General features: G+C 37.6%; 2 protein-coding genes across 2 annotated transcripts; one reads left to right on the forward strand and one right to left on the reverse strand.

Moving 5' to 3' along the window:
• Positions 1–1493: 1493 nt before the first annotated feature.
• gpt2 (glutamic pyruvate transaminase (alanine aminotransferase) 2) lies at positions 1494–15629 on the reverse strand. The gene is made up of 11 exons (XM_079597590.1): positions 14829–15629; positions 10469–10558; positions 7950–8058; positions 7525–7655; positions 7189–7432; positions 6754–6833; positions 5894–6030; positions 4592–4766; positions 4239–4394; positions 3660–3772; positions 1494–3125 (listed from the first exon to the last, which is right to left on the reverse strand). Exons 1-11 carry the CDS (start codon positions 15135–15137, stop codon positions 3026–3028), a joined length of 1644 nt encoding a protein of 547 aa, XP_079453716.1. The 5' UTR covers positions 15138–15629; the 3' UTR covers positions 1494–3025.
• A 2618-nt stretch (positions 15630–18247) lies between these two features.
• On the forward strand, positions 18248–25908 carry cUnh16orf87 (chromosome Un C16orf87 homolog). Its single transcript, XM_079605543.1, has 4 exons — positions 18248–18708; positions 19505–19598; positions 22330–22509; positions 24083–25908. Exons 1-4 carry the CDS (start codon positions 18643–18645, stop codon positions 24199–24201), a joined length of 459 nt encoding a protein of 152 aa, XP_079461669.1. The 5' UTR covers positions 18248–18642; the 3' UTR covers positions 24202–25908.
• The last annotated feature ends 1997 nt before the right edge of the window (positions 25909–27905 follow it).

The raw sequence follows: 27905 nt of genomic DNA on the forward strand, positions 1-27905 counted from the left end.
TGACTCGTATATCGCGAGTCACGACGATAACCGACCTCATCATCTGAGCTGCTTTAATTCAGCACTCAAACACCGCTCGTCGGCAATGGCAAAATGTTTGAGATGACCGATCAAAGCAAGTGGGATTTATGTTCACAGAAGCGCGAGCCGCGGCCGCGCGCGAATCCCAACGCGACGCTTCACGAGATAAGATGCAAGTAGCTAAACTAAACAGCTGTTTTACAATAGAAGTTTTAAACAACCGACATAAATAATCAGTTTGCAAAGACTGTGTCAATCAAAGCTCAGCTTCGAGAAGGGGAGATTTACAGGTAAAGATAAAGAGACTGAGAGAAGAAGAATGAGAGAAGGAGATGTAGATGGGAGAGGAGAGCAGGTAGAGGAATAGCCTATTGCATACTGTGCCCAGAATGAGAATAACTTTATAACAATGAATTCCTATTTAACACAGATATAGCCTAGCCTATGTTCTTTGACAATGACAGTGGAATCATAATATGCCCCCGAACCCCCTAGCCAGATCACTTTTGGGACCTTTGTATTTATAAAACCCTGTGTACTGCTATTGCACTGAATAGAAAATTATATATTTTTTAAAATACAATGAATTACAAGGCTGTACAAAACAGTGCACTATTGCAGACTTATATACTGAGGGTTTAATTACATTATTTTAATATAGTCAGTCAGGGAACTAAAGTGGGCCGGTCTAAGGCATGAAACTCCAGGGCTGAAAATGAGTCCCACTCCGGCCCTGCATGCAGTAATGATCTCGATTGCACAGGAATGTCGCCTGTGCTCTCAAACATCCCGCGGATTTAAAATGACGTAATTCGCGGCAAAGAACACCAGAGGGCAGTGCATCCTAATGTTACACCGCTGACTGCGCCGGCATCGTCTGCAAGTGTTGCCTGGTCTCTGCAGGTCGGAGTAATGGGTGTGCAGAAAGGCCTTTACAGTTGGTCGAAAAAGCTGTCTGTTCCACACAAAGGCGGGCCATAAACTTAAAAGCTATTGGCCTGCAGCTCAAAAGAAAGTAATAAATCCAACATAGACAATAGGTGTGTACCTTTTTGTCATAATCCTATCAGCCCAAATCCCTTCTTTAACTGTAATGCGATAATGATCCACCGCAATAATCAATATAAATAATCAAATACTCAAAAGAAATTCAAATTATTATGAAGGATTCAAAAGTCTCTTAAAAAAATGTTGTATCTGCCTATGTTTGCACATAGCAAAAATGTTATAGAAGCAGTACTACTTTCTACTATTTTACTTGTAATACAACTGTGATTTACAATTGTATGTTTTTCTGTTGGCTATTTTCACTAAAGGTGCATGTAAACTAAAAACATCACGCTTAAGTCCAATTCTCACTATTAACTAGTTGTATATTAGCATGCATATTACTACTATATATTGGCTGTTTATTAGTACCAATCAGAAACCCTTCGGCACACACAGTGCTAAATGAGACAAAGAGACTTAAGTGATTAACAGTCTCCATAACTTTAATATTCAATTGAAAATACTATATACAATGTTAAGGTTGGGCCAATTTCCAAAAATCTGTAAACAAAAAATACATAAGAAACAAACAAGCTTTTTAAAAAATTCAATATTACAAGCTATTAATGCATGTAGGAAAACTCATTTCATTAAAAGTTCACAGGCATGAGTAAAGGCACCTCATATGAAGTGATAAGTTCAAAGAAATGCAAGAGTGCATTAAAAATGTTCATTCACCGTTAATGGCTTTGATATGAAAGATGAGATACCAGAAAGGGAGAATTCAACTTGATAAGTCAACTTTGGCACTAATATCTCCTAATGGCTTACATTTAGGTAATACACCAGACTATCTCAAATGAACTGTGGCCTGTACCAAGAAGCAGGTTCACCTAGCTTGTGAAGTCTTAGATCCGTTTGTGCCAACTCTGGGTTTAATGCAGCATGTAAATGGTCGAATTCCTCGTGTTTCGTAATCTCTTAATCGTCAGCAGAAGATAGAAGTGAACACTGACTCTCTCATGAGAAATGAATCGTAGTCTTACTGTTTCAAAGCATGTGATTGGCTGTTCGCTACTGATGTCACAATTTCCACATGGTATGTTATTCATGAACTCATGATCAGAGCCTGAGTTGACAGAGCAAGTTGATGATCAGCATCATGGTACAGGATTTTGTTTAATAGTTTAAAATAACTTGCAACACAAAAGCAGAGGAAATAAAATACATCAGTAAACAATTACAAGCCAGATATGCTCCATGTTTTCACCCTAGTCACAATCTTCCACAGAAGCTTAACTTGTGACCAAGCTTGTAATTTTGTCAAATAAAATGTTTATGTACATTGCATGGCAATGAGTGCAACTAAAGATGAGGACAACAGAAACATCAAAAGAGTCCCTCCTTGTAAACTTGTACCTACTACCTTCAGTGTTATTCACATCACAACCCACCCCCTTACCACACGGAAATGGCTCAATTTGCATCAGGCAAAATAGTTTTGAATATTTCATATAAGGGGCTACAAAAGATTTTCAACTGAGTGCATGTCAAACCTCATAATTCAGTTCCAGGTTTGGAAAGTTGTTCAAAAATAATATTTGTAACTGAATCTCATGTATGATAGAGGGTGTCTATTAACCCAACACCCTGCTGCACAATTGTTGAATTAAAAGCAAATTTAAAAGGGAAAATTATTGATAATCTTGCTGAATCCTATTTTCTCTAATGGGCTGTGTAAATTAAACATTCAAACATAGTGTAACATGTCTGACTAAACCACTAATAGTTCCCCAAAACCCATCCAGAAACCATTGCCCAAAATGATTAGTATTGGTAAACAAGGCTGTATTTCTTGAAACGTCATTAAATCATGTTTCAAAAGAAAATAAAAATAAAATTTTCAAGATACTTAACACTACCTTTACAGTTTAAATGTGTAGATAGTGTGTTAAGTAGTGCTGGAGCACGCCAGCTTATGTTTTTCAAGTCAGGACACATGTCCTCTCTGTAGCTACTCCAGAGCAGAATACTCTTTCAGGAAACTGATGTGGAAATCTCGCACTTTGCCAAGAAGTACCTTTAGCTTCTCTGTGGATGGCAAGATTGTCATCCTGAAACAAAGGCAAACATACCAAACATAAAGTGCAAACAAGTAAAAGTGTTATAAATGGCTTATAAATTATTAACAACACAGGTGCCAGTAACTATACACAGAAAACAATATCACATAAGACATTGTTTTGAGTATTAGGGGGAAAGTGAATAGTTTTCAATAGAGCGATGTTTTTATCCTAAGGTTTAAAAACCAAAGTTGAAGTAACAAAAAAACATGACGTGCTAGTGTAAAATCTGAATGGTTACTGATTTACATTCAAATTGTAGTGATACATGGACATGCATAGCAGCAAATTCAAAACTGCTTGCTTTTAAAAAAAATTTTTTGCAAGAAATAACTGGAATAGTTGCTAGTGTATGGTTTGGGACTGTGCCTGTGGTGCCATGAGCAAGACGATGTGAAAAACAAAACAGATGCGCTGAGTGCCCATGACAAAAATAACACATTTCAAATGGTGTACTTCCAGTGGGTCGTGTCAAGAAATCACCTGATATCAGAGAAAATGTTTGAAAAACGAGAGCAAGTTTACCTGAAATGATATGTTCCATCTTTCTGTCCAAATCCACTACCAGGGACAACACAGATCCCCTTCTCCTCCAGCAACCTCAGGCAGTACAGCATGTCAGGCTGCATTCCTAGAGCCTGCCGAACCAAATCAGTCAGATTTTACACATACACTCCCTCAGTGACAGCTCAGACCTTTCATTCCTTCAAGTTTTCGAGTTGCAGAACACAGGTTTCATCCGAGTAGAAGAGTAGCTTCTCATGTGGAAAAATCAAGCACGATTCGGTAACAAAAGGTTTTCTGCAGCAGCAAACTACCGGTCTGCATGAAACGTAGCTCTTACACAGAATAACATTTATACAGTTGGATTTAGTTAACCATTAGAGTAAGATTACTGGGCAGACTATGCTGAACTAGCAAAACTAGTTGCACCCTTCCTAATCAGATAACACACGGATCACCATTCCAATGGTGATGAAAGAAGTTTGAAGAGTTTGAACAATGTGGAGTGCTATGTAAACTAGCAGACACCTAGAATCACGGTTCTAAAAGCAATATTACTCCACCAGAGAGCTCAAGTCCTGCTAAAGTAGGAGCACTTGCCTTGGCTTCTTCCACTGCCTTAGGAGGGATAAAGACGCGAGGAAAGGCGTACATGGCCCCCTGGACGGGATTACACTTGATTCCTGGAACAGCATTCAGGATCTGCTCAGTTAGCTTCGCTTTTTCTGCTAAAGCACCCAGCACTGATGATTTCTCCTGATGGAGATCAGACACACCATCACACCCAGTCAAAACCAAACCTAGAAATTCTTTAGGACGGTTCATGTAATAGCAGGTTACTGATGTGTAACATTTACATGTTTGCATACTTAAAACAACATAACAATGAAGTTACTGTCAGTGTCAGCACACAATGTGCTTTACTTCACCAGACACTAGACTACACGACTGACCTGGTGGAACTGTTTGAACGAGGGCTCGTCTGGTTGTGGCGGGTTGACAATGACATCCATTGCAGCCTGGCCAGCCAGGGGGGGGCACAGTCGAACTGATAATAGCTTTACCAGCTGGATCTTGACCTCAGAATCCATGTTGATCACCTCCATATATCCACCCCTGAAGCCACACCTGTGGAAGGACATGGACATGGTCACGTGAGTTCTCTGAGTTGACGGACAAGGCTGCCACATTTATTAGCCAAAACATAAATATTTGTAGTCATGTCAAAAAAAGAAAAGTCATTTGTAAGGTGCTGAATGTGAGATTGACAACTAGTGGTTGAAATGGGCACTGCAGTCCAAATTCTAAATATTGGAGAGAGTTGTTTCCCCTGCCCCCTCCGGCTCAGACTCGACGCTCACACGGGTTGCCAGATTGAGGACACACAACAGGAACGAGCGCAATTGACAATGGAAGGCGAGGAGACTTACATGGCACTCCACACTGCAAGTTGATTTATTGATTTATGATGAGTTTGTATCACGTTTTAATATGCTCCGGTTCATAGAGATTTTTAGAAGGGTGCCGAGGCTTTTTAGGTTGGGCAGAATCTGCGATCTCTGACCTAGTTTGTTTGCTGGCTTCCATGGCATGATATTCCACCAACTGGCAAACCGGTGTGTCAAAATACTATTTGGGTAAATTGTCAGTGGGCGGGATCACACAGACCAAAACAAAAACAGACATTCAGACACAGAACGCACATTTCAAAGTAAAATAACTGGCTGTAGAAGTGTTTTTCAGAGAAACGAGTACGTGAACTCAGTGTTCACAACATGTTTCCAAAACAGCATGTTTCCAAAATATCTCCAAAAATATTATGGTATTTGTATGGTTTAGTACAGTCAAAAACTTACATACAGCACATTTAATTCCAGTCAGCCAACATTCGGCATGAAGAACTTTTAACTTGGTTTTGAACAACCAGTCTCAGTTGGAGGAAGGAGTTTGAACAAAGATTAAATTTGATGCAACAATGCCTCAGGCCAAGCCACTGGACTGCCTATACAACTCTACCAGTCCAAGCTGTCCTTACAAATACCAATAACATGTCACTGAAGATGGTAGATCTTTCCACATCGCATATATTTAAATAGCAAATTACAAAGCCAGACGATGTCTAAATATGTTTCAGGATACTGCGTTTATGTCATGTGAAAGTGTGTGAAGGGTCAGTGAAAGCCGATATTAAGGAGGACATCTCGAATTAAGGCACATGCTGACCCCTGTGAAGGTACAAGGATAGGGACACTCACTCTCCCGTGTAGCCTTTGGAAGTGGAATGGAAGGAGGCGAGCTCCACGCTGTTGAAGTACTCAGGACCCATCTCATATAGCACCTTCTTGAAGGAGTGGAACTGACAGTCAGGAGCGTACACATTTTCCTGATACACCTGCCAGCAACAGCACAAACCAACAGAGAACACAATTGTTAAGGGCAAGTCAAACATGTTAAAACAGGATTTAGGATAACTGAGGCACAAATAGTTTCACACTTAAATATACACTAATGTTCAAACTTTTGCAGTCTGTAAGATTTTTTTTGTTTCTGGAAAAAGTCTCTTATACTCATTAAGACAGTATTTATTTGATCAAAAACACAGTAGAAACAGTCATATTGTGAAATATAAATAATATATATATATATAATATATATATATATATATATATATATATATATATATATACATACACATTTAAACATTTAATTTATTCCAGTGATGGTCAAGCTGAATTTTCAGCAACATTACCCCAGTCTTCAGCATCACATGATCATTCAGAAATCATTCTAATATGCTGATTTGCTGCTCAAGAAACTTTTCTTATTATTTCTACATTTTTGTGTAAACCATGATACATTTTTCAAGATTCTTTGATGAATAGGAGGTTAAAAAGAAAAGCATTTATTTAAAATAAACATTTTTTCTAACATTATAAAATATTTTAACTGTAATTCTTGATAAATTGAATGGCACCTTGCTGAATTAAAGTCAATTTCTTTAAAAAAAAAAATTAAATCCTACTGATCCCAAACTTTTAACCGTTTAAACTTCTACTTCTAGCTTAACTAAAAGACTGTCCAATTCAAATGGTGAAAGCAAAAGAGCACAGCTTACCTCGTCTGACATAACAAAGAGATTCTCCTCATAAGCAAAGTGCAAGACTTCTTCAATGCATTTTTTACTCTGGACCTGGCCTGTAAAGGGTAAAGCGAAATAAAGCAAGGGGGATCATGACAGAATTTTTTTTTTATATTTAGGGGAACAGATAGTTCTACACAGAATATTCTATATTCTAGAGAACATATTCTATATTCCACATGCGAGTTTCAGTTTCTGTTCCTCACACAAAGTGATCAGCTTCAGAAGACTTAGAATATTGCATCATATGTATGTAATATTAGATCTCATCAGCATCATCCCCAATCACAAGGGATCATGACTGGAAAAATAACACATGCTCTTCTTTCCACGGCACATGCTATTGGATCCAAACAGCCACAAGGGCATTATGTTTCCTAGCACACAAAAATAGCTTTACAATGTACCTACCAGTAGGATTGCCAGGGTTTATGATGCAAATGACTCGGGGTTGGCAGTGCTGTTTGGCAGCCTGATAGGCTCTGTAAAGTTCATTTATGTCCAGGGCCCAGCAGTTGTCCTCATCCAAGTAGTAGTTGACCTGTACAGCATCCATCTCTGAGATTGCAGCGGAGTAAAGTGGGTACTGAGGAATGGGAATCATCACACCTGTCCGAGAAGAGTCTTTCCCAGACACCAGCAGCCGCAGAATAGTCTTAAAAACAAAGTTTGGGTTTGTCGGTAACGCATGCCAAGTAAGCGCTCTAGGTCAAGTCTCTGATTGATTGTAAATATACAATTAATTACCATAATGCCATCACTAGCTCCAGTGGTGAGGTAAATGTTTTCCCAGTTTGAAGGAACTCCATCTCTTTGCTCTATGAATGCGGCAATGTCTTTGCGGATGTACTCTATACCCTGGCTTGCACTATATGACCCTGCGACAGAAATGCATGCGTTAGCACAGTAGCACTTGCTACTGTAAAACAACACTGAATAGAACAGAGTCAATAGAACAATACAGGTCTATTGTTCCCCAGCTTCCTGAGAACTGCATGATCTGCAATAACAAAGCATCATTGATGCCCTCCAATCGCTACAGAGCCATGTTGTAAACAGTTCTAGATTTTAGCTTGATCTTAACTATTTGATTCAAGTCAAAACTTGACAAGTCAAGTCAAGTCAACCAGTTTCAACAACACGTCCTCAAAGGAACAAATGCACACACACACCGAGACTGTATCCCCCGCAGCCCTGCAGGATACGCCGTGCTCTCCATTTCGCATCCTCTGGGAAACTGGGGCTGTCCATCAGCTCAGGGAACGTGCAGAGAGCCACCACCTGCACAAATTAACAAATGCAGATAAAACACTGTTATTTGTCTGTAGTCAGTAAGTTGCATGATGTTATATTTCCACTTTGCAATGTATTGTGTTCAGGTGTAAGAGCAAATACAGACGAAGTACAGGCGACGTATTTCCACTAAACTCTCAATGCTACGAGAGATTCTGATGTTTATATGGTTTATAACAAAATAGTATACAAGTATATAATATATATTATTAACTATAGAAGGCATAACATTTTAGTATATTATATTAAAACAATGATTTACATAATGATAAACATTAATGAGTTCTAAAAAGCTTTAAACATCTTTAAACGTAAAGCTGGATCGTATCAATATTGCCTTGTCCTGTTGTGGGACACTCCCTCAAGATTTAATTATCACAATTTGCATACACTATGTTGCACTGAAAGTTGTGGTGGCCACTGACGCTAAATGGAGAAGAGATGCTTGCAATCAATGATAATGAAATATTGAAAACAATTGTTTGGACGGGATTTCAGTTCTTTGTGTTTTCAAGGAAGAGCATTTGTTTCAATGATTATTCATTATTTATTCACATTCAATTGGTATATAGGATTTTTTTTTTTTTTTTTACTTTGTATGCACACTGAATGGGAATCAGAATTTTGAGCAGGAACTTTGTTCCCAAGCATAACAGAGTCGAGTCCAGGCCAGATGGCTGGTGGAGTCCAGTCCCTCCCAAGTTTCCAAACCATAATAACCCATTCAGGTCAGAGGCAGCTTCCCTTTGGCTCCCTTTTCTTCAATGTTGACATTAGCTTGAAAATCATATTACCACACTGACCAGAGACGTCCCAAATCTTAGCATGTTAAAGTGAGTAATCAAAAGATACCCAGATGGTCTACATTTCCCGGTTAGAATCAGAAGCGCAGATCCGTGCACACACTAACGGTTAATATTGACCACAACCCATTGTGCGTTGGACGAGGATTCGATTAGAACTACAAACACAAATAAATAAAAAATACATTTGGTCATTAATCATTATGCAAAGACACGAGGAGAATTCTCTGCATGAAAGACAACTGGCAGATCAACATGCCAGACTTCTCTCTAATATAATGGGAAATGAAATTCAATTTAATTTGGAGGATTTTAACTGACACCAATTGATCAACAGGGCAGTTTAAACGGTGACAGGATACGCAGAACTAATATGTTTTTAAAGCTTGCCTGCTATTCTGCTTCACACTCAAAAAGTATGTACTTAGTCATATGTTGCATCCCAATTCACCCCCTTATACTATGCTCTTTATGTACTGTTTTTGTAAAGAATATCATGCTAGCAAGAAAAGCTGTGTCCTGTTGGTTCAAGTTGCAGTTCCAGGCCATCACAGAAGCTTTTGTTCAGCTCATAATGAAAAGCTAGATCAACTCTGACTAAACTAGGCCAATAATAAGAGACGATCTTCCACTGGAATGTACAGTGTGTTCCAAAACTGTAAGTGGTCAACAAAAGCTGCTTTTCTTTCAAGCCGCTGGAATCAGACTCCTTATTAAGCTGAATAAGCATGTTCATGCTAGTACAAAGGTCTAAGATTAATCTTGTTTCTAAGGGTGCTTTCACACTAGCACTTCTGGTGCACACCCGGGTTCGATTGACGTCAGAGTTCAGTGAAAGTTGGATGACGTGAACGTTTTTTTTAAAAGCTTGGTCTGGGATATGGTTCAGTACGGTTCACTGCTGATTTGAAAGCAATCGCACTAAATTGCAGAAGTGAACCGCTATTGATGATGTAGGATTTGATAAAACTGTGTGTTTGTGTGCATGTTCTCACTCCCTTTCCTGACAAGCGTGACTGACTCGCTGCAAGCAGAGAGAATGTAGATCTAATTTCTGCTCGCCTTCAGCAGAAATGGACTCCTGCATTCTTTAGAAAGTTTGCAGTACATTCGATGCAGGAAGACGCAAGTGCTTTTATGTGCTGACGCTTTGAAAACAAAACATAAAAGTGAGGTGAGCAATCCTATGTATTTTGCCGGCTTCTCCTGCGTAGACCTTACCAAGCAACAGGGTAACAGCTGCTGCATTGATGCAAATGCACCATGGTTCAGACCCACAATTATAATGTGAATACAATCAATGGGGGCAGGGGTAGAGAGAGCAATCGAACTTGCATTCGGACCAGGCAATCAAACAAAGTGTGAAAGCACCCTAAGATACCAATGATACCAATACTGAAGAGTCGTGTAGTTGTAGACAGATGTAGGTTCAGTAGCATTAATGTTAATAGTTTAATGTTTTGCTACATGTTGGCACAGTCAACAGTTCAGGGGAATGAAATATGCAGGTTAATAGTTTGCTTAATTTAATGCCGAAAGAACTTCATTATGGATGATGTCTCGAAGACTAGAATAATGTGTGCATTTGTGGTTACCTGTCTAAGGAAGGTGATTGGTTGCTGTCCCATGGCATGTGCGTCACCGATGTTGGCTTTGATGACCTCAGAGAACGGTTTCGTACCACCCTATAAGAGAGTAAGAGAGGAGCCCATTATATGAACAATGCTTCTAAAACGCCACAAGTCTTGCCTAGAATCCATGTTCCAAAGCACACACTAAATAGACCTGCCCTCACATGCACCAAACAGCTTTAGGGAAATGATCATGTCTACCAAAACTGCAGTGAAAACAGATGTTTGTCTGGACACGCATAATAAAGTTTGTTGTCTATGGCTATGCTACATTCACAGAAATCTGTATTGTTGTGATTGTGAAAGAAAACAAAACTAGAGGTATTTCACGTTTCATGGAAGGAGAGCTCGATTGCATCGCGAGAGGCTTTAAAAGCTGATAGATCTGCTTATTTTTCAACCCTATATAATATATATTATAGAAGAAAATAAACATAATCCTAGGTATTTATTTGAAACCGTGGCTAAACTAACGAAAAAGAAAGCTTCAAACCCAGAAGTTTCCAAACAACACAGCAGTAATGACTTTATGAACTTCTTCACTTATAAGATTGATGTAATATCAGGGACAAAATTATAACTATGCAACCATCTACTACAATATCGCATCAGGGAGAGCACTGTAGTCTCCCTGAGGAAAAATTCGATTCATTCATTGCTATAGGAGATAATTTTTTTTGCAAAACTCGTTAATTCAACTAAATAGACAACATGCATGTTAGACCCTATACCGACCAAGCTACTGAAAGAGATGCTTCCAGATGTCATAGATCCTCTTCTTAATATCATTCATTTTTCTTTGAATCTAAGATACATACCAAAAACCTTTAAGCTGGCTATGATTAAACCGCTTGTTAAAAAAGCGCAACTTGACCCTCACCCTACAGAATTAGTCAATTACAGGCCGATCTCGAATCTGCCTTTTCTGTCAAAGATACTAGAAAAAGCAGTATCCTCACAACTGTGTTCCTTTCTAGAAAGAAATTATATCTGCAAGGATTTTCAATCCGGATTTAGACCATACCATAGTACCGAGACAGCTCTCATTAGAGTCACAAATGATTTGCTCTTATCATCCGATCGTGGTTGTATCTCTCTATTTGTGTTACTCGATCTTAGTGCTGCATTTGACACTATTGACCACAACATTATTTTAAATAGACTCGAACATTATGTTGGCATTAGTGGAATTGCACTAGCATGGTTTAAATCATACTTATCTGACCGTTATCAGTTTGTATGAAGAGATGTCTTATCGATCACAAGTTCATTATGGCGTACCACAAGGCTCAGTACTAGGACCGCTGCTGTTCACTCTGTATATGCTACCATTAGGATCCATTATATCATTGGGAAACATGGAATTAGCTTTCACTGTTATGCCGACGATACTCAGCTCTATATTTCTTCAAAATCTAACGAAACCTACCAATTCACAAAATTAACGGAATGCATAGCTGATATAAAAAAATTGGATGACTAGTAATTTCCAACTACTAAATTCTGAAGAAACAGAGATTCTAATTATTGGACAAAAAAACTTCCACACAGAATAACCTAGAATACTGTCTAACGCTTGTCGGTTAGGAACCTGGGTGAGCTCTTTGATACCAATATTTAATTTGAAAGTCACGTGTAGTATCTGTAAAACCGCATTTTTACATCTTAAAAATATATCTAAATTACGCCATATGCTCTCATTGACAAATGCGGAACAATTAGTTCATGCGTTCATGACCTCAAGGCTAGATTATTGTAATGCTCTACTGGGTGGTTGCCCTGCACGCTTAACAAACAAACTACAGCTAGTTCAAAACGCAGCAGCTCTTGAACCAGCTTACCAGAACCAGGAAGTATGACTCCCTATTAAACATCGAATACATTTTAAAATATTGCTGATTACTTACAAAGCAATAAATGGTTTAGCTCCGCAGTACTTGAGCGAGCTCTTAACGCATTATAGTCCTTCACGTCTATTGCGATTTCAAAATTCCGGCCAGTTAATAATACCTAGAATATCAAAATCGACTGCTGGCGGTGGATCCTTTTCCTATTTAGCACCAAAACTTTGGAACAGTCTTCCTAACATTGTCCGGGAAGCAGACACACTTTGTCAGTTCAAAGCTAGATTAAAGACATATCTCTTTGACCTAGCATTCACATAATACAATATAGACTTCTATAACTCAATGTTAGGCTGCATAGATTAGGTCAGCCGGAACTGGGAACACTTCCCATAAATTCCCATTGTTTATCCCAAGGTTTTCCCCCAGCCTGCCGGATCCAGGCCATATCCAGATCTGACAAAGGACCTTCGCCTGGACCCGATGACAACGCAGTGCCAACTAGCCTCTCCCTATGGAGGATCCCTTTACCACTCTACAGATAAAGCGTTGTCGGGATAATTTCAGTTTCGCCTATCTACTACCCCGAAGGGATAAAATTCTGTATAAAAATTAAAGCCAGACAAGTAGTATGTTAAGGCTTGGTTTGTAGGGAATTACAAACCTGCGCACAGGTTTCATTATATTCAAATGTGCATAACTATAGAATTAATTATTGATGCGCACGTGAGCGCCATCAGCGTTTCTCACAGGTTAGCGTTTAAAGTCTGTGTAGAGAGAACGATGTCGTCTTAGCGGCCTCTAATTTACTAACTAATGATCGTTGCGACGGAAGTGAATCAATCAAAACTAACTTTAGCTGGAAAATATATTTATTCAAGAACCGCTATAAAGCCAAAACAATCTCTGTTACCTTAAATTATCCGTTTGTCACTGTAAAGCCGCTTTGAAACAATCTACATTGTTAAAAGCGCTCTATAAATAAAGATGACTTGAAATCAAGCTTAATTATGACCTTCTACAGACATAAGTTATAATTTTCCTGTCACTTTCGATGTCTTGGATGATTTTACGTCACTGTAGTCATCTGTCTGTACCATCTAGTCACATGCTAAGGGCATGGCAAGTTCAACCATCAATGAAGGACACGTTATGCCATGTCAAAGGTCCAGAAGACACCTGTTCATGGGATATAAATATAGCTCTCTTCCTAAGTGCTCATCTGTCATTGCTGAGCATGCAAGCTCAAACTAACTCCTACATCATAGTAAAGAGTTACATAATATTACTGCTGAATGGTCAGCTTCACAGCAATCAGACACCTTTGTTGCATTGCTTTGATAATGGCACTGCAAGAAGGTCAGAAAGTGGACTGAATGCCCTGTTCCATTCAAAGCAACCACCATGGACACCAGAAGAAAGGAAAGGGGAAAAAATATAAATGAGCAACTGCAAGGCATGTAGGGCGGATCATTTTTTACGTTACTAACCACAGAGTACATTTGGTATGAAAAGCAGTATCCCCTAAGGGTGTCTTCAGATCCATTGTGAGACTAGTGAATTAGAAGTGATCTCACAGAAAGTTTAAATTTATTTATTTTTGTTATTTAATTAGTTATTCTTTTTCCCACCAGTAACATTTGTGACCAAAATTTACTTGAAATTGTTGCTATATTTTACATAATGTTATAAACTACAAATGAAAGTTCTGTCTGTTTTATTTACATGTGAATAATGAATATTTCAAGATAGCTGGTGTAAATGGCCAAGGATGCATTTCTCAAAAGCATTGTTAAGATGATCGTAGAGACCATTGGTGGCAAATCAATGCTTCTAATCTACTTGGGCTTTCTATGCTTTTGGGAAATGCAGCCCAGGTCATTTATACCAGCAATCTTGAAATCCAGAGCGGTTTCCGGTTTATTCCTTTGAAAAAAGATGTGTGTGTCAAATCTCCAGAAACAGAAGCATGTTAAAAACAATATTCAAACAACAACCACAATTTATACAATATAAATATAATATTTAAAGGCTCTATTATATGAGGCTGAGTAATCTTTAAAAACATATTCATATCAGTAGTCATATTAGTGACCATGAAAAACACAAATATATACTCGCATAAAAAAAATTAGAAGTGAAAAAAAAAGTTTATTGAACTATTGTTACCTAATTTCTTTTTGGCCTAACAGAAAAATGGTTACTGTATTTTGTAATTGGTTACAATTGTGCAAAAAAAATTCAACATACTTTCACTAACTTTTTAAAACTTTTTTTTATTTATTTATTTTTTAGAAAAAATACGTTACGTATTTTTTTTTTATTGGGGTATCCAAAACCTACATATAGGTTAATATAGGATAACATATAGGATGATAATTACATTTACAAACATTGGATGCTGTAGAGCAGGCTACTTGGGAGCATTGAGTGTAAAATGGGTAACAGTTAACGTTACCGTTATTTAAACATTTTCTCACCTCCTCCAAGCATCTCTCAATCTCTCCAGCTTTGATGACGATGGGTCCTCTCACGGCGTACTCCACAGCCTTCACGTGGGGGTTCAGTGTGTCCATAGTCAGGCTCTTCTCCCGCATCTTTCCGTCCAGGCGCCCAGCAGACACTTTAGCCTCGGCGGTGCTGAAGCGCATCTGACCGTACTTCTCCACGGACGGACCTTGAGATTTGTGTCTCACCCCGGTAAGAGATGATGTCAGTGTCAATGGGGTAAACTGATCGAGAGCTCCGGCGATCAGTGACCGAGCTGCCAGTAACTGCAAGCGATACATGTCGGCAGATTGAGGAAGTCGAGTCTGTCCGGTGAACCTTTCAAAAGCTCGAAACAAGGATGCGCGTGAAGGGACGCAACTTTAAAAGATACTGTAGCCGTCGTTTTAACCGCCCGTTAGGACAATTACAGGGCAAAATTGACAAATAAAAAACGAAATCACTTCAGAAAATGTTTCTTCTGTACAAGGCCGATCAGCATTCCCAAGTGCTTGACTGTATTACGCTCAGAATCACCTCATCCTCGCCTACTATCATCCACCCGCCAATCTTTATGCGCTCTCTTTCAGCGCGATCATGTTTCTGTTCGCCATGGGGGTTGTAGTTCTCACGCTGCTGCTTGATCCGCTGTCTCCATTCAAAGCTCAAAATAAAACTACAATACCCGGCGCTGTATGGTTTAGCGCAGCCGGTGGATGTGTATGAGGGGAGGAGACTTTCCGACTGTCACAGCAGGCCAAAATTTCATCAGAACACAACACACACACACACACACACACACACACACACAGGAGAGCCTGCAACCAACGTTAAAACCTACCGTTTCAGATGACATGTCTGGTCATTAAAAAGCTATCATTTTAACGATTTTCATTTGGGTAGACCATTTTAGTAGCAAAAGGAGAATAAAGGTGAATAGCCTAAGATCGACCTCAGATTGTCTAATATTCCGACCTGTATCAATAAACACGAAGTTATCTTCTTGTTTACGCCTTTTGTATTTCGTCACATTGAAATGGTGAGAGTAGAAGCTAAGCACTCTCACAATGTGTCATATTACACGAAACATATTGGGGGTCGCTTGAGGTCAATCATTGTTTAGAATGAAAGAAAAAGAGCAAGAATGTGTTAAAGAATAGCCTATGTTATTTGAACCACTAGATTAAGTTAAGAAAAACATTTTACCCTAAGTGTTTCTTGTAGTGACAATTAAAGTGGTTATGCCTATTATTCGATTAATAATTCCTTGAATAATCAGGACAGGAGTAATAGAGATCATATAATTACATAGAGACCAGTCACAATAACAGATAATAAATATAGTAAGAAAGAGGTCTAGAGTAAATAAAGCTTTTTCATAAAATCATAGGCCTATGCTGTACGGTTTCGTTCGTTTTTAGCGTACTGTGAGTGCCTATGGATTTTATCACAAATTTAAGTAAAATCCTGAAGAAGTGAAAATGTTTTTTGTAGACTGCAATCGAATGTAATCTAAATGAAATGCTGCCACCTATTGGAAACAAGGATGTATCTTAATACCAGCCTATATGTAATGTTTGATTGTTTGTTTGTTTGTTAATCTAAGAATTTTTAAAATATCTACCTCTCACTGGTACCACAACATTTGTTTGTCAGGTTGCTTTTTATTATTATTATTTATTTATTTATTTATTAAGTTATTTTTATAAGAGGCATATTTGGTGAAACTGAAGGGTGGTTTCACTTATAACGGCTGGCATGACAGTGAAATGTTTTAACATAACAAAAAGAAAGAAATCCAGTTAGTTCCCAAACAAGATTCTCTTTCAGTCACACTGAAAACGTCATTAACACTCTATGCACTAGTAGCCTACGTCATCTTGTGTGAGGTTAAAAGAGCAGCGTTGTCTTGAACAATTGGCTTGTTTAGCATATGAAGAGGATATGGGGTTCCACAGTGCAACCAACAAGTCTGCAGAGCCACACATAATATTCTTTTAAGATTTTCTTTTCTGTTTCAACAAGCACTTGACAGGGTTCAGCATTTTCTAATGACATGGATGAAATTCTATACTTTTATGTTGTAATTTCAAAACACCAGGGCTTGTGTTTCAAGCAGTGTATGATGTGCAGTGATTGGGGAAATAATAGGCCTACTTGACTAAAAGAGTGATGAAGGAAATGCTTTCCACAAACCCCAAAACAGGCTAGTTATTAGTAGAACTGTAAAAGGTTTATATTTAATAATGAGGAAATGTTTTTATCTTTTTCACGTTACTCAAGATTAGTATCATTAAGTAATTAGCTTTTAAAATAAAAATCAGCTCTATGATTATCTCTCACATATTTATCCAACTTTTTGTATTATAAACAAAAACATATTCCCGTTCATGCATTTCTATTTCATGCACACTTTTCAGTAATGATTGATTGAATTTTGTGATGATGGAATGAATGTATTTTGCATTTTGATTGTATTTTGAAAATTGTCAAATAGCGGTGTGGGGGTGGGGTTAAGAGGAGTTGGCAAAAACATTACAAAAGGAAGCAGAAGACATGTAAGAAGTGTGATTGATATAAAAACATCTGATAACTTTGTTGAAGATATTGTCTCCAAGAAATTACCTGCTCAACTGAAGAAAAAACTATTAAATGCTACAAAGTACATATCTTCACATCTTATTCATACCATGAAATGAGCCCTCATATCATTGAAATTTTATATTTTATATGTATAAAATGGACAGGATTTAAGATATTTCCAAGATACTCCTGATATGAGTCCTGATACTCCAGCCAAATATTAGATTTTTTTATAGCTGGGTCTGGGATCAGTTTGCCAGGTTGTTGGGAATATTGTTCACATGCATAAATTGTTGTTGTTAAAGAGTAATCAGATCCTTTCACAATTATGCTAATAATTGCACAACTAGTCTTGCACAACTAGTCTTACAGCTTATACATACAAAGAAAAGTTTGTTATACATATTCCAGTTAAGTTATGACAATGAGCAAGCGAGTAAGTAACCTACAAAAAGGAGACAGTGATTATACAGCATACAGAAAATCATTAAGGTTGGTGTCTCAAACAAACTTGCAAATCAATGTGAGGGAACAATATGTTAAACAATTTTAGGATAGTGTTTTTGAAATAGGGAAAAGTAATATATCTAATGCTCAAACACTTCCACACAAACATTGACAGTTGCAATGCAAGTTGCAAACACAATAGCCTCTACATACGTTCGTCACGTTATGTGAGTGTATTATAAACTATTATATTCATATTTATAGTTATAGTCGCATATAAATCGTAATCGAACAGTTGTTTTCATCAAGTCATAATATTAAAAAGTGATGGCAGTGTCTACCAGCATATCTATTTCACCTACATCAGCACGTATTGTTCTTCATCCACGTGACTGTCGTGCTGTAGTGCGCATGCTCCGTGAGTACCGCAGGCAATAGCTGGACATCTGGAAATACCTTGAATATTTAATATTGCCATTCGCTTTCCAAAAGTTGCTTTTGTGACGAACAATACTACATTTTTGAGTGTGTTATCAAAAAGGGTCTAATCTGGCCATTGCTAGCTGTGGGTCACGTGAGCCGCCAGCCATGGACCGATCGTCGAAGCTCGACAGGGCGCATGCGCAGTGTGTATAGTGCGGTTGATGGTTCATCGGACGGCTAGTGTGTGTCTGAGCTCCCGGGATCCCAATCAGCTGCACTTCTCTGTGTGCGTTAGTGCAGCTGGAAGTTTTGCTGTTCGCTCAAGGGATATTATTGAAGCTCTTTGTCATAAATATGTCTACAAACAAAGTGAAGAAAGTGAAGATGGCCACCAAATCATGCCCGGAGTGTGACCAACAGGTGAGGTATTGTCTGAGAAAGAATAATAAATGTTTGTGTTTTTGTTTAAGTTCTAATTCGCCGAACTGTTATGTTTAGTATGGTGTGTGCTTTAATGAGGCAAAGTTATTCATTAGATGTGTATGAGTTACAAACAACGTTGCTATGTGATGTAAAATGGGTTTTCCTAATTTTTGACGATTGTATTTAAGTGATATTATTGATATTATGTATATTATCACATAATTAGCCACTGAATTTTGTTTTCATTTTACTTTGGCGATGAAAACGTGTAAGGCTGTTCAATAATTTCCTGTTTACTGGATTGAAACAATGCAATTTCATAGGTTTCATACAGTATGTGTTCGCCTCTTTAAATTTCACGAAGAACGGTAATCTCTGCGATTAAACTGTTTAGAAATGTGCATGATATTATCTGAAGACTTACACCATTTGTAATTATGATATATTGACATTATAAACGATACATTACCAATGTTTATTTTGCCCTTGAACAAACAGAACTCGCGTCGTTGGCAGATAAATTCATTAGACTGTATTTTGTGCCATTGTGTTTTGGCACATCAATTTAGCAGAAAACTATAAGGATGTTTCCTGTTTACTATAGTCAATGTCAGTTTTCCTCAGTCATAGGACACATCAATGTTGTTTTTATGAAGACACACACCATATTTATCCCTTTGTGAATGCGTAATATTGAAGTGCTCTTCCTCCAGTGTTGTGAAATATTTAGACAGTCATTGTACATTAATTTAGTGTGTTCTTGCGTACACTGAGCTCTCTCTGTTTCTCTCAGATTCCTGTGGCTTGTAAATCCTGTCCTTGTGGCTACGTCTTCATCAGCCGAAAGCTGCTCAATGCCAAATTAAATGAGAGATCTCCGGTGATGGGTAAATTGTACATCTTTAATGGGTTTTATACATATGAAAACCCCATATATCCACTAGTATTTTATGTTATTCTAAAGTATGTACAGTTAAATTATTTATCATGTGGCCTTTAACCAGATGGGATGTAAATATTGATCTGAAAAGTGACTGCTATCGGAGGGACAATGGAATGGAATTCCAGATATTGATCAGCAAACTTTTCTCTCTCACTGAAAATAAAAACTCATTTATTTAATATAAGTGCATATGAGTCTGACATAGTTGGCCCATGTTTTCTGGCTATACTCATGAGTCAGGCTGATTTAAAAAACAAAAAAAAAAAAAAAAACACCCAATTGGTATGTGTTGAACTCTGGGCTAGTGAATGGAAATAAATAACAGGCAAGTTTCCAGTCAGCAGGATGCGTTGAGAATACTGAAATGATTGGTGCAGTGGTGGCTGTTTGCTTGAGTGAGTAGTGCTAAGAGGGATGGGGGAAGGGCAAACTAATTCCTGTCTGAAAAGCTTGTTCCTGCTGCCTCTCTCTCTCTCTCTCTCTCTCTCTCTCCACCCCCTCCCGCCACTCTGTTATCTAGAAACTAGTCACAATATTTCAGTTGACTAATTTTTATGATACACCAACGATCATTTAAAAATAAAATCTCCTGAAGATTCTTACAAAATGGCGTTATTAAAGTTAAACTGGAGGTCTGTTGGTATTTTAATAGGAGTGATTTTTGCTGTGATATCACAAAGATGGCACGTGTAGAAAAAAAGTTAGCAATATAAGGGATAAGAGATCAGCTTGTGCATGTGACCACACGTGTGGTATTTAACACTTTTTTTGTAAACTTAATCTTGTGGTTTAAAATGAAATCTTTTTTTTCATTCATTTGATGTTCTCTTTTTTTTTGGATCTAGTATTCAAACAGTAAAATCAGGTTTTAGGCCAGAGTCATGAGTATTTTTATTGTATACGCTAGAAACCTACCTCTCATTGTGCACGTCAAATCGGCAGATAGTCTCAAGTGTGCTGAAGTTTTATGATTTTTATTGTTCAAAGCCCAGCTGGCTTGTGCATTGCATTTTTTGGCATTGCAGACTCAGTCTGTGATTGTTACATTGAGTTATGACTGGAATGATCTGCACAAATGTTCTTTGTTTGAATGTTTTACAGTGGTGTGATGTGTTTTGTCTGTACAAAAGTGAGAGTCGCATAAGGAATTTGTTAATATGTGAAGAGTGTGAGACCCTACTTATATTATGTTAGCCTAAATATGAAGGGTGTAGTCATAGCAGCTTCTAAGAGAAATGTCTTTTCTCTTGTAACATTAGGTTTCCATTTTAGCAGCAGTATTTATTCAGGGCTTACCCATCCCTCTGCTAATAATAATGTGCTCAATTTGAAATAGGACAGACTTTATTTAGATTGCTCTGCCTGTCCTCACTTTGTTTGCTCCTTTTGTAAGAGGAATTGTAATTCAGATGAAATATTAAATGAAAGACTATGAGACAATACTATAGAGTATAAAATAAGAATGTTTGATCACATTTACAGCCAATCTTTCCAGATATTTGACAATAGTATTCCCATGCGATCATGCCACCCCGACTTCTTGTGGAGAAGTTTCGCAGTGTTAATTAGCTGTAGAACAGACAGAGCTCTTCCTGTTAGTGCAGGTTATTGACAGTGCCTGGATTCCTGAGTTAATGTGCAGTCATACAGCAGGCCTGGAAAGGGAGGGAGCAGGAACGGATCTTATCGCTGCGTTCAGAATCAAATGGCTGCCATGGAAATGCTTGATTATATAAATATTTAAAATGTCTGTGGGTAACAGATTGTGTTGTTATAAGAGATACACAGAATTGAGTTGATTATTGTAAATAGCCTACATGTGACAAAATATTTTTGGAAATCTGAAATGTACTTCGGTGTGACTTTGTCTAACAATATTTAAACTGCATTAATTCTAATGCTAATATGCTAATAATTCTCTGATTATATTATGTGTGCAGTTTTCATTAACTCATATTTATTGAGAAACTACATGGAGTATATGTAGTCAAATTAATTTTTTCACACCAAAATAAACAAGTGAACATAAAAACATGATGGAAATAATATCAAGGAAATGCTGACAGAAAAGTCACAGCACCTAATATATACAATTTAATTGCACATTATTCATATACATCTAGACCAAAATAATGTTTCTGATGCGATACTTAAAAATATGCATAAACATAGAAACAGCTATTTTCTTAAAAAATAAATAAATATTAAGATATAAAATAACTGGCCAAATTCTGTATATTTGTGTCACTGCTCTTAATTTAGGCTATTATTATTATTCTGGTGTAGTCATTTTGAAAATTGTCAGCTCTCTTCACACGAGGTTGCTAGAGTCTGTTACTAATGATGTTTACTCGAAGACTAAAGAGCCCTATAAATAAACTACCTCCGAGAGACACAGGCCTACTTTCTTTAGTAACAAGCTCTTAATTCTCTGATTATAGCTCTGCATATGGTTGTGGTTTTCTACATTTGCTGATTTGCATGTGAAGTGACAGACCCCCTTTTTGGCTTTTAAGTCTGTCGATAATGGTTGGGGGATGGGTTTAAAGATCATGTGAGAAAAAGAGAGCTGCTGTTTGTGTATCTTATAAAAACAGTTTATAAGATAGTTTGGCTAGTTTGTGAATGTAGCAACCCCCACTGTTTTATAATTTATCCTTTCGATTGTGTTTCAGACCAATTGGATGCCAAAAGAAGACGAACAGAAAGAATCCGAAAAGAGAAGATAAATTTATCATCTACCAGTGATATGGAAAATAGGAGGCGATCCCGCTCCAACAGTCAGTCAGATCCAATCCGCAGAGGACGAGGCAGACCGAAAACTGTTGGGCTGAAGAAGCAGGAGGAAGAAAAAGGTAATGTGCTCCCACGTGTCTAGGGAAAAGTAAGAATTGTAGATTTATAATAACTATAAACATGGACTTTAAGAAATGTAGACATCCAGGGTGATTTATGTGATATTTTTTTACGAGTGCTATTTTCCCATTTACGGTAGTCTTTTACAGTGATGTTAAATAAATGTTTCTCATAGACTTTTCTTTGAATATTTGTCGAAATATATTCTTGGAATATACACATATTCTCTTATGTGAAGTGCTTCGTTGACCAAAAAAGATGCTTTGAAAAATGCTTTTGTCAAAGTTTTTTGAGTTTGTGTTAGTGCTGTGAAAGGTTCTTGTGAAAAATGTTTGATTACAGTTTTCTTTTGTTTTATCCGTTTTGAGTCTGCATTTTCTCATTTCCAATAATTGGATTATTTCATAATCCAAAAAATTGGTTCTGCTCTCTCTCTTTTTTCTCCATCTCGTAATTTAACCTGTTGCCAGATTATTTTCATAAACGAAGACTAAAACTATTGGTCAAAAAACATTTTCGTAAACTGAAATAAAATAGAAATTATTAAATAAATAAAATACTAAAACTAAACAAAACTAACAACCATTACTGAAAAACTAAGACGTGGATGTAACATGAGATTTGGATGTAACAGCCGAACACGTCCGTCAAATGCATGTTTACATAGAAAAACTGAAAAGCAGCGCAATGCAAAAACCTGTAAAGAATACTAATAACCTTGGCCTGTTGGGTCAAACAGTAAATGAGCAAAACCTTAAAGTGGAACATTTTAGGAGCATTACAGATATCCTAAAATAAAAGATTTTGATTTATACTCTCACATCTGGAGTGACTGGCCAATAGGAGGTATACAACAATACTGGCAGTGTGTGATGATGCTATTTGTGTCCTCAAGGTCCAGATACAGACCTACCTACCAGCCCTCTCCCCAAACTGACCTTCAGTCCCATCATGTCCCTCTCTGATTTCACGCTCCCCCCTAGAGATTTCTGTTTATTTTCATTTGCATTTAGAATAAAAGCCTCTCATTGGCGTGTCACCACTGATCTGTCTCCACTCCCTGCCACACCTAGCTGTAAACCACAAATAGTGTCACCTATTAAATAAAACCCTCTGTTGAGCAACCCAAGTATGTTTTAGATAAAGCTTGTTTATTAAAATGACAACAGATGACCACATCTCCATGGACACTAGGTCGAAAGAAATATTTAGGATTCAGGAGCCATCAGGGTGGCATGTGGTTCCCAAGTGTACGGCTTTCATATTGTGGATTAATGATTTACACACATGGTTCGTTCTTTACTCTGTGCTGAATAAATCATTGCCGAGTTGGAAGCGTCTATGCATTGTCAGCTCTTCCATGGAGAATCTTATGATTTTCACTTCTCTGCAAATCTGCTGTTATTCATTCGGTTATGAAATAAATTATATTTGTATAAAGTTCTATCCTTGCTTTGTCCTATACTAAATTGGCACAATTCCCTGTTGATAACACAATACAGTCATGGTTGATTTTTTTTTTCTGATTTTTTTTTTTTTTCCTGATTTTTTTTCTTTTCTTTCCTTTCACAGAAAAACAGGAAAAGGAGGTTGACATTTATGCCAACCTCTCAGATGAGAAGGCTTTTGTGTTCTCGGTGGCCTTGGCTGAGATTAACCGCAAAATTCTGGGCCAGAGACTCATCCTGTAACAAGCGTTGGAAACAATCGCAGCTGAAACTCAGGACTCTTACTACGTGGGTGTGCAGATGTCCCATATGTCTATGTAAAAGCGGTTGGGGAAACTCTGACCCGAAGAAGCTTAAACCCCTGCCTGCGTGGCCGAAGCTCAGTGGTGCTGCCGTGTATTGGTGGATTTCAGACACCTGCTCTCTGCATATGAGGGGGAAATGACTGTTATCCTCGACATGAGTGAGAACTGTAGTACTCATTAGCGGTGTAGGATTCTATCTATTTTAATGACAATTTTATGGAATGTATTCAATGTTCCTACCAGTCGTTTCTTAAATTTTTAAGCTGTTTATTGGGGGACAGGAGGTTCACCAAAAAAAACAATGTGTGTGCAAATTATGTCTGGCACCATTATTCAGACTTGTAAGCTGATCAATTCCATTATTTGTTTATTTAGGTGCCAGTGAGCCATATTATTTCACAAGAAACCTAGTGGGAGCTGAACCCAAGGAAATGGCGGATTAATGGTTATTTATTATGCCTCAACCACCTTAATTTAAGTGTGTATTTTATTTTCCCTTTTGTCATTGTTTGATAAATGGTAACAAAATGAATGTGTAATATTCACCCTGTATATGAATATATTAAAATTATTTGCATTTACACTTTTAGTTTTATTTTCAGGGGAAGTTAATTGAGACCAGTCCTTCTCGTACGTCATGTTCCTCTCTTTAAGATGGATTTGGAGCAAGAAAAATGCCTATGGCAACTCTCAAAGAGAGCTCATATTTCAGCTGTTCAGCTAAAGCTCGACTCAAAACTGAATTATTTTGTTTCAGTTCTTTACAGGCAATGTTTAATCATGAACAAAGAACCAGACTCAAATGTGTTGAATACAATGCATGAGGATTGGCCATGGATGCCCATGTTTCAAATGATAGTTATAATAGGTATTTATCTAACATTATGATTTACATGGAGAACATATTGTGTTTATCTAGTTCCACAGTCAGTTCGGCTTGTGTTAGCTTCCTTAGGAGAGCAGCTGCCATGGACAGTTTTTTTCCCAAGGCTTCATCACCAAGCAACAAGCTCACCTCGGAGAATCCAGTGTGCTGTGGTTTCCACAGAAATGATGGATGTCCAGCTCTATATCCCCTTTTACACCCGTCACTGACGTGCCCACAGTAACCTTTGTGGTTCTCAAAGGCCATATTAATGAATAATTCACAATGTAAAACATGCCTACTTAACAGTACAGTTTACCTCTATAGTCAATATATTCTACCTTCCTTCAGCTGTCCGTGTGCAGTAAAGGTAAAATATTTTATGCCGCTTCAACTCTTTACAAGCAGTATTTTTACTGTCAACATATTACGTTTCCCTTGTGTTAAAAGGTCGCAAGGTGTTAGGCGGTTTTAGTAAATTTTCCAAATGTTCCAGAATTAATTTCACAATGAGTTACAAGGCATTTGTGTATTTTCATGTTTACGTAAATTAATCTTGGCTCTCAAACTGAATAATGGGGGGTTTAACTTCGCCTGTTGAACAAGAAAAACAGGGTTACAGATTTGTTAACGAGTAAAAAAATGTCTAAAAATGAATCCTATTTGCCATGTAAAATTATATGTACCATAAAATTAGCTTATCACTGATTATACAGTGAGGTGTAACAATAAAAATGCAAGTATTGAGCAGAAACTCAATAAAGTAAGAAGTGTCAAGAGATAAATGTTGCCTTTATCTTAATATACATGACACAAGACTTGCACCAGGGGTTTCCCACTTCATTTGCATTTGGCTGCCACCTTCAGTCAAGATTAGTGTGACAGCTGTTAAAGCTTTTGTTCTTGAGCCATCACCTACACAAAAACCAACATAATTCATTCACTTCATTTAACAAGTTTGTGGAGAACTCTAGTGGGGATTTTTCCTTGTGGCAATGTTTTCCTGCGTAAAACTGTTATCATATCTGTGCTTTTGTGGGTTTCAGTGACATCATGATGTGACAGGTGGTGTTTTTGGTCTGAATGGTTTTAAGGTCAAAGGCAGATGGCGTGTCTCTCTGTGGTGGAGGTGACAAGAGTCTGATATTGTTTGGCACTTGCTGAAGCTCCCACTGGACAAGCTCAGTGTGAATCACAGTATCTGGCACTTTTCCTGGAGGTTAGGAATAAAACAGATTCCTGCTTTTAATTCTTAGGTTACAGGAAATGGAGAAGTTAAATAATTGCGTCCCATGGAAAGCTTGGAAAGTTACTGAAATATTCCTTATTTTTTTAGATTTAGTCTTTGCTTTTGACGTGTTTGTCTTGAGTAGTTAGCATATAGTTTTCGGGGTTTTTTTGTAATAATGATGCGCACAGATAAATCATGTATAATATATAGCCTGCAAAATTCCATAAAAAGAATTGTCAATTTTGATTTTCATGGTGACTTTAAACAACTGTTTAATCAAGCATAGCCCAAGCCTTAGATCATAACACACAAAGCTTGATGAAAGGAGAACCAGACGGCGACAAAAAGCTGCTATATTTGTACATGAGACTGTCAAGGCTAAAGCCTAAGAATTTGCTTCACACATAAAACCTTTTCAAACCTGTTAAAAGGGTCATAATGTTCGTTCAATGAGGGAAAGCAAAGCTTTTTGATTAACATAGTGTAATGCCTACAAAAGACATCAATGAATGAACTGAAGTCTTCTGCTGTTTGTTAGTACATGTATTTTTTAAGATGTTATTTGCATAATACCCTCTTCCTGGAATCACTTTGTTCAGATGAGCCTTGAAAAAACCATCTGGGTTGTTGATGGAAACAGGCTCTGGTTGCTTGCCCGAGGGTGTGGAATAAAACAGATCCCTGCCTTAATATCATGAATATCAGACAGATCAATGTCTGTTTTTCTGCCATTTAGATTTGGTCTTTTTTCAGTTAGCGGTCTCTTTATGAACCACTAGATGGCAGCCAAACCATAATCCTCCACTACCAATTAGTTTTTATAAAACATTTAAGCTACAGAATCCATTGCTTCAACTCTCAATCGGATTTAGGAAGAAAACCCGCCAAAATCCAGTAGCCTAGTATAGTTTTACTGGTCTAAATAAAACCATCATGACTTAAATGGATCCTCCACCCAAAAAGGCACATGCGCACCCTCGTGCCGTCCCAGATGTATTTTAATTTCTTTCTTTGAATGAACACAAACTTTCTAGAAAAATAATCAAGCTCTGTGAGTTCATAGGCTATAATGCAAGTGTACGAAAACCCAAACCCAGTAACCCACACAAGGTGGAATATACGACAGTAATCCACTAGACTAGACCACAGATGGATCAATGTCAACTGAAGTGTGTGAGAGAAAAAACAATTCACGAAATCTTCTCACTTCAGTTGACATTGATCCATCTGTGGTCTTGCAGAATATTTTTTTATAGTCTTTTAATAAAAAAAAATATAAAAAAAGTTTATTTACAATATTTGTTCATTTAAAATGTAATTTAGAATTTAAATTATTTTCGTTAAAAAAAATATCTGCTGACATTCAGACTGCCAACCAATCCGCAAACAGCTGCTGACTGTGACCCCAGCATCTTGGGAGACGTTTGCCGCACATTCTAAACAATAGAGCAGTGTTTCCCAACCGGGGCGCCGTGCAGGGGCGTTGCTAGACCCCTTTTACTAATGTCTGAAATAATAGATAAGACAGACACACATACACGCATAA

The sequence above is a fragment of the Phoxinus phoxinus genome (assembly GCF_949152265.1).
Source record: "Phoxinus phoxinus genome assembly, chromosome: 2".
NCBI lineage: Eukaryota > Metazoa > Chordata > Actinopteri > Cypriniformes > Leuciscidae > Phoxinus > Phoxinus phoxinus.